We start from the raw sequence: 8,249 nt of genomic DNA, 5'->3' as shown, positions 1-8,249 counted from the left end.
CCTTTAAGCCTAGAGCACACTCTACTCGAGGCACGGGGCGTCCATAGGCATTCATTGCAAATGTTCCCCTTGAGTCCATCTGCAAAGCGGCTAACTGGAGTTCTGTGCACACCTTTACAAAACACTACTGTCTAGATGCACACTCGAGATCTGACTCCCAGGTGGGTCAGGCAGTACTAAGACATCTTTTCTCTACTGTACCTTCTCATAACCCACCGCCAACTCCGGGGACTGCTCGCTAGTCTATGCACAGCATGTGATTCTAAGCAGATTAACAAGCATCAGAAGACAATGCATTACTTACCGTAAAAGCATTTCTGATGGTTGTATCTGCTTAGATTCACATGCGCCCACCCTTCCTCCCCGCTCGGATGGAAGGAACATAGACTTCCTTTTATATCTCTTTCTGTACTCACGTCTAGAAGGCTCCCTCAGGGCAGAAAAATACAAACAGAGGGACCTCGACGCGTGAGGGATTGTGGGTACAACACACGTCACTATAGGGATAGTATTTCAGACACGCCTTGTCGACGTCCCTTTTTGACTACGAAAAACAAAAACGCAATACTCCGCAGTGACCACTGGATGTCGGACCTATGCACAGCAAGTGAATCTAAGCAGATACAATCATCAGAAATGCTTTTACGGTAAGTAATGCATTGTTATCTCTCTCTCTCTCTCTCTCTCTCTCTCTTCTCTCTCTCTCTCTCTCTCTCTCTCTCTCTCCTCTCTCTCTCTCTCTCTCCTCTCTCTCTCTCTCTCCTCTCTCTCTCTCTCTCTCTCTCTCTCTCTCTCTCTCTCTCTCTCTCTCTCTCTCCTCTCTCTCTCTCTCTCTCTCTCTCTCTCTCTCTCTCTCTCTCTCTCTCTCTCTCTCTCTCTCTCTCTCTCTCTCTCTCTCTCTCTCTCTCTCTCTCTCTCTCTCTCTCTCTCTCTCTCTCTCTCTCTCTCTCTCTCTCTCTCTCTTCTCTCTCCTTCTCTCTCTCTCTCTCTCTCTCTCTCTCTCTCTCTCTCTCTCTCTCTCTCTCTCTCTCTCTCTCTCTCTCTCTCTCTCTCTCTCTCTCTCTCTCTCTCTCTCTCTCTCTCTCTCTCTCTCTCTCTCCTTCTCTCTGTCTGTTTGGAAACATCTGTACGCCCTACTCTCATGCTACCTCATGTCAGAAAAAATACTATCTGCGGGACCCTCACGCGTGAGGGATCATGGGTTCAGGGGACGTCACCATAGGGATAGTATTACTGACACGCCCTATTTCGACGTCCATTTTCGAAAAGAACTGTAATACTCTGCAGCTTCCACTAGATGTTGCCCATGCATAGCATGTGAATCTAAGCAGATACAAGCACCAGAAATACTGTGAGTAATGTATTCTATATATGTATGTGTTGGTGTATGTATATGTGTGTATGTATATATATATATATATATATATATATATATGTGTTTCTTTGGCTATGTGTATACTTTAAGTTCAGTGTACTGCCTATAGCCCTTCCTCCCTCCTAAGATAAACGGGCTGCTCAGCCATGGCTACCAACAAAACGTGTGTGGTTCAGGCCTATTCTAAGAGTTAGAGCCCTGTGTCCAAGTGTGAGTTTTCACAATTGGTGGACTTTTGCAAAACTCCTTAACAGTTTCAGTTAAAGCTTTTTATTTGAAACTATTGGTCGGATCGACCAGTGCTTGCGGAGTTCATGGTGCTTTTTTTTTTTTTAAAGACAATGGAGTTCTTACATGTGTAGCACCCTTGTGCTAAATGTTGTGCACATTCCTAAAGTCAGAAATACCTAGGTTTGAAAACCTATGAAAAAGTGTGGTTTAACAAATCTGTTACTCCAGACATGTGTAGGTGGTGCATTTTCTTTCTCAACAATCTCTTCTTACTTTCCTACCCATCTGTTCATTTCTCTTTAGTACAACCTCTTGAAAGCTGCCAGGTGATAGATTGTTAGAAACATAATACAATGTGTGTATATATAAAATCTAAATTAAAGTTGTCATTCCTTCCTCATTGTAATTAAAACGCTTTCCCATGTTAGACGATTTAAGTTTTTAATCCCCAAAATAAATAATCATTTTCTTGCCGGCAGCCAGCATGTAACTATGCTAGAGTATTTGATTCTGGAGTTAAAGTGGAAATGGGGCAACGTACTTAGCATAGCTTTAGGCAGTGAGACAAACCAACCTTTACTTCACACAACACCCAACAATAGCATTGGTGTCGGTTTCATGTGAACAAGTGTCCATAATGGTGTCCCCTTCCTAAAACTTGTTCTTTATTTGCACTCTACAGATTTGTGTACGTCTGGGACACGACGACCAGGAGGATTCTCTACAAGCTTCCAGGGCATGCAGGGTCTGTGAACGAGGTGGTGTTTCATCCAGATGAGCCTATAGGTAAGTGATACAGCTTTTTCAGAGGTGCAGGTTGGTTTGCAAGGGTATCTAATCATTCCACCCTTCTCAGTACCTTTTTAGATGTTCCCAACATCTGTCCAGGACTGCTCCAGTCTTGATCTTTACTGATGATGCAGTGCATCAGACACTTGTCTGGTTTTGTCTCCTATTTCAGTGCAAACTACCTTTTTTAATTAATAATCCCAAAAATGCTTTTCTTTTATGCCACAGCCAAAAAGTGCTTAAAACCAAATTACTAACTGACCAACTTAATTTTACATTTTATTTATTTTTGTTTTGTAGCAGTGCACGTGCGCACCTAGGTGCTAGTTACAGACATGTATGTTAGGTAGGGTGCAACCGTATTGGAAATGTGGAGTTTATGCCATCACTCGTGCAGTAGAGGCCATTGTGGGATTGTGAAATCCTTCTATACTAGATCGGCCCCAAAATAAATAGACTCTTGCAAAGGTTCTTGTGATTTCTCTGTATTCCTAGACTGGTTACTCAACCTGTTCCTGTTGGTTCCTAATGTAAGGCCTCCCTGTTAGGACAGTTTTTTTTCTAAAGCCCAACTAAGGGCTTCATAAAACCATAATCTGAGGCAGTACATAAATCCACTCTTGGTATAAGGTTGTACTACTTAAGAACATTTGGTAGCATAGACAGAGCAGCCAGGCTTATTTTCGGAGGGAGATAAGACTGTAGCTTGCAACAAAGAAATTGTAGCATACATACGGTCTAAAGAAACACTGTGTATTGTAAAAAAAAGAGGTTTTTATTTAAATAAAAGTAGGCCAAGCTACATCTTGGGGGAAGTAAGTACTAAAACATCTTATATAAACACAATTCGATACTAATGGGATACAACCCAAAGTATAACCTTATTGAGAATACTATCGGTCACAGTGAGCCACACCTATAAGATATTCTGAATGGCAGTCAGCTATTCTTTGGGAGTAAAACCAGGTTAGATATACTTTTAATATACAATCACTATTTCAAGGGCAATTGGCTAGGACTAGTGTGAAAGTGAAATGATCTGCACCATAGTTATTCAGTGCTAAGGCAGGTCCCTGAAACAGAAAGAGGGTGCCTCGGCCAAAGGACTGTGAGGCGGTGCAGAATTTTCAGCCTACCCAAGACTGTTTCCAACAGTAAAGCTCGTCTGGATTGTGGATAGTGAAGACTCTCAAACACCCAGCTGTGCCTTGTTCGTTTTGACTTGGTAGAACCAACCGAATCGTCTGTACTGCTGACTCCCTGACTTCGCAAACCTGCACTGCTACCCTGCCCAGACATTGTGTGTTCTTGCCACCAGAACGGTTTCCTCCTGACTGGGCTGCTCCCATTGTTCCCCAGCAGAAGCAGACGCACTTGTTTCGATTTATTTCTGACTATATACATTCAGTTAAATGTCTAATTGGCACCCCATCACAGTTTAGATTGAATACAGTTGTATGCATTTTTCAATTACAATGACATAAAGTGAGGGGAAAAGATCATAGTGCTTTATAAGGAATTACCAGTCCACAGTAACTAAACTTAATGAGTCAAACTATAACTTAAGAACAAATCCCCAGAGAAGTTCAAGATAAGTAACCAGGTTTTGGTTACTTTGGAGAAGTTTGAAGAGTTAGTCTCACGTAGGCATCAATGGGCCCAATGTGTGTGTTAGTGCTTTGGTCTATGACCCTTTTAATGATATTTTGAAAGCAGTTCGCCTGCAAAGGAAAGTGGCAGCTACCAACCCTGGATGTCTAAGGGAACCCAGACCAGATTGCTATGCTTCTTTTCTACTGCCAAAGGTAAGGCAATGGTCGCTGCAGGGAAACCTTTAACACCAATGTTATTGACATATGCTAATTTATATAGCGCCTATACTCGATGTGTTTCAAAGCGCTTCAAGGCAAAGGAGGTAACAAGGGAAAATACAATGACATTCTTACAGGCCATGAATGGTAAGGATGTGAAATGAACTATCGTACTCGGCCTGACGACATTTCAGATAGTGCAAGACCAGACCTAAGACATAGATAAGGAAGGAAGGGAGGGGGAAAGTGGGAAGGAAATGGAAACAGACAGGCGACTACCGTACTAGGCCTGACACAATCTCTGGTAGAGCCGGAGAAAAACAAAAGGTGTGGGAGAGAGGGGTGCAAAAAGGGACTGGAGGAACAAAACAAGTGACTATCATACTAGGCCTAACGACATTTCAGATAATGCTGGAGGAGGGGATGAGGGAAACAAGTAAGGGGACGGGGTGAGGAGACAGATGAGGTTGCTATCCTACTAGGTCAAGGGAAAATTCGGATAAAGTAAGGGGAGGAGATAGGAAAAGGGAGAGGAGGAGTGAACGGAGAGTAAGCAGTCAAAAGGAGTGTAGAAGCAAGAGGGGAGAGCAATTGCAGAAGTCAGTAGTAACACAATGTTGCAAGCCAGGATACAAGATGAAGATGGGAACAGCATGATTCAGCGCCACCAGGAGTACAAGATGCAAAGGAAGTCCAGAATAAGAGTTGAGAAAGGGTGACGCGCCGTGAATCAATGAAGACCATTAAAGTCAAATACAGCATTGGCAACAAGACTCTGATGGTGAAACCAGAATGTATCAGGACAGACTTCTGCAGAAGTAGGCTAGAGGGGGGTCGGAGCAGGGTAGCAGAATCAAGCAAAACAGGCAACACCTGTGTGCAAGAAGTAAGGAGGGCACAAGGGAACATCGCAAGGGGATCAGAGCAGGTTGGGATGGCCTGTGAGGACAGAGGGAGTAAACACATGTTGGTGCATGCTTACCTGCTGTCTGAGCAGGGGGGGGGGTCAGGCCCTGGGTCCTCCATGTCCAAACATGAATTGGCCTTTTCTTCATCTGCCACTCGGATGCCCGGGCGAGGGACACCCTTGATCTAAGAGTTAAGAGCAGGAAGGAAGAGGCAGGGCTAAGAAGGTGGGTGGTGCTTAGGCCAGGTAACCTAGATCCACCTGCACCTGCTCCCCATCTTCAAAGGAAAAGCGGCTGGAGGGCTCCTTAAGTAGGAAAAAAGAACAGCAACCAGGAAGGCACCAGGTGCCAAGAGTACTAAAAACTAGTTTGCAAACCAGCCCCTTCAATTCCGATCATAACTCCTGACCCTTTGTAATTTTTGGTGTTTTGGTGAAACCTTTCTCACTGTAGGTTGTGGCTTTAGGGGTCCAGCTGTAGCTGATGCAGGTTGTTCTTAGTTTGGCAACTTACAGCAGGGTTGGGTGATTCCGGTCTCTGTCAGTGACCTAACATTAACAAAGATCAACAGTCTGAACTTTGCTTCCAATTCCACAATGTTGGAAGACCCATAGGATGCTGCTCATTAAATGAGCTAGCCCTGTACAGGTTCTGTAGGCATGAATACTCAAACACAGGACAAGAGATCAGCAGCAGGGAAGTGATAGTGCATGCTCCTCATGAGCCCAGTTTGTGTTTACTGCACAGAACTGAGCTAAGCATGATGAGTGCCAACAAAGCACTTGGCTTTTCAGAGCATGTGGAGAATGAACCTCATGATGCAGGCCTCGATGCTAGGCCCATCAATTGCAGTAGATGGTTTGGGCCATGGTTGTCCCAGCAGCAATTGCCCCATCATCCTTCTGCAGCCTTTACTGCTTTGGATCCATGGCTCTAGTTGAATTTGTTTTCATTTATTGAGGGGACACTTTCACCCAGAAACCCATGGAAATTAAGGATACCGTTTTCTGGGCAATCCTGAAATTAATGCTGCACATTACAGTGCAAGCTGGTGTAAAACTGACCAGCAGGTTGACTGTCTTATATTGTCCTTGGTCTCTGTACTATTATTTATCCAAGGGGGCCTGGAAAGGATATGTTAAGTCTGTACAGGTTCAGTATCTAGATGAGTTTGGTGCTTGGTAGTTGGGAAGGACAGAAATGTTGAGGTAAGTAGATTGATCGCCCTCATGCAGTGACGTTTAAGTGAGGGTTTAAGAGTAGATGGTCGTAGAGTTTTTGACAATGGACGGAGCGGTAGGGAATTCCAGTTACGTGGGGCACGGATGGAGGCGGTGCAAAAGCAACAGGATGCAAAGTGGTAAACTTTAGGGATGATGCTGATGTGGCGGTTGAATGGAGGAGAGTAGTAGGAAATGGTGTCTACGAGATAACGAGTAGTCCATGCTGTGATTGGAATGAGGGTAGTAGAAATATGATTATCCATATTTAATGTTTATGTAATTTGGTGGTGGAAGTGCGTGGGGGAAGAGATCTGCTGGGGAGAATTCTGCTTTAACGCCAATTTACATTTATGACCATGAACCAAGGGCATAGAGAACATGACTGTTCTCCAAGTGACACCAGGGGACAGGGCTTGGCAGCATTGAGCACTAAACATGTCCCAACAAAGTTAGCCATGTTGTAGATAGTATGTATTTCGAACAGAAGTCCACTTGATCCCTCGATATGAGGAGAAAGTATTTTGCTTGTTTCACCTTCATTAAAGCATGTTTTGAATCTTGGTCTAATCAAATCTCCTGATGCACCAACCAGCACCTCTACACACATTTAAGAGAAATTATGAAAACTTCCTGATTCTATCTGCATTTCTCCCCAGTGCTTTCAGCATCAAGTGATAAACGGCTCTACATGGGAGAGATCCTCTGAGGATGTGCAGTAAGCAAAAGCTTCAAGGACACCGCCATATACTGAACCGCTGCTGAGTCAGCAAAGCAATGTCAGCAGACCCTGATCCAAAGCCCACGATGGAAACCCTCATCGTAGGCAGTGAGTGTTACTGTTTCACTGATGCAAGCGGAGAAGCTGGACTTGATTCAGACAACAGGGTGGACATTCCGTGGCCTTGTGGAGAGGGGACGAGAAATGGACATTATCTGCTAACTTATTAACTTTTTATGGATTCTTCCCCACCCCCCTTAGCAAGTTGTGGATGTACTAAACGTGGGAAGCCCCGGTTAAAATTGACCAGCGTTTTTTTTTTAAAATATGTGTAACTGTCATTTTCTCTGTTCCAATGGAAAGTAAATGGACAACCTTGGAGAATTGTTTCATTATTCTATTGTGCTGGCGTAGGTTCTTTTCAAGTCCTACATCGTCTCGTTTGAGAAATAACAAATCTCTGAGCTCAACAAAGTAATTGGAGAACTTGTTTACCTTGGAGTCTGCGGAGAGGAATTCCTGTATACCCCTAGTAATGACATTAGTTGTACGTTGGATCCTGCACCCACTAAAGTCTACCAAACGCTTACAGTGACTAATCTTTGAAGTTACTAGGTTGTTGACCTTTGGCACCCAAGCAAACTGCTGTGTCACTGCAATTTCACAAGATCAGCCATTGTGTGATCAAGATTTGCATTTCTGTACACATTGAACGCCCTTTCGTATTTACCACACTTGAGGCAGACTCCTTTATGGAAGTGCAAAGTTACTTTTGTTGTGCCTTAACTGGTTGCCTGGAAGTTACCAAGCTTGTGTTAGTCCTTTCTTTCATGCACAAATTTACTTTCTCAGTCAACTACAATTTGTTTGACCTAATTGGGTGATTTGCAGTAGATTGAGATTTTCTTTTAAATTAATGTTGAGGTTTAAGGAATTTGTGGGGGCTTTTCAGGTGCAACATCCTTGTGAGAGTTGAGCTCCAGTAGGATTCCCACTCCTATACCATGATGTAGCAATGCCTGGCAATTGTGTTTGAATCTTGTGGACACCGTCCTAACTGCACACTATTAGCGAATGGGCTGAACACTTTAAAAGGCAATGGCATCTTATTACACAGCCCTATGCTGAAAAGCGATAGGTGGACTTGACCTGTGGGTAACACCATGTTTAGTGGAAGGACCAAATACTGCTGTA

At 43.7% G+C, this 8,249-nt stretch overlaps 1 protein-coding gene across 1 annotated transcript in view; it reads left to right on the top strand.

The window, feature by feature from the left end:
* The window catches only part of SNRNP40 (small nuclear ribonucleoprotein U5 subunit 40), a 175,020-nt gene extending 167,581 nt beyond the window's left edge, over positions 1–7,439 (top strand). The window contains exons 9-10 of the mRNA XM_069623040.1: positions 2,289–2,392; positions 6,994–7,439. Of these exons, the coding sequence (XP_069479141.1) occupies positions 2,289–2,392; positions 6,994–7,043 (154 nt within the window). The 3' untranslated portion in view covers positions 7,044–7,439. The remainder of the gene's footprint in view (positions 1–2,288; positions 2,393–6,993) is intronic.
* Positions 7,440–8,249: the final 810 nt, after the last annotated feature.

Source organism: Ambystoma mexicanum, chromosome 11, assembly GCF_040938575.1.
Source record: "Ambystoma mexicanum isolate Mex_15411 chromosome 11, UKY_AmexF1_1, whole genome shotgun sequence".
In the NCBI taxonomy this organism is placed as follows: domain Eukaryota; kingdom Metazoa; phylum Chordata; class Amphibia; order Caudata; family Ambystomatidae; genus Ambystoma; species Ambystoma mexicanum.
Note: the sequence above shows the minus strand (reverse complement) of the source record. Positions and strands in the feature narration are given on the sequence as shown.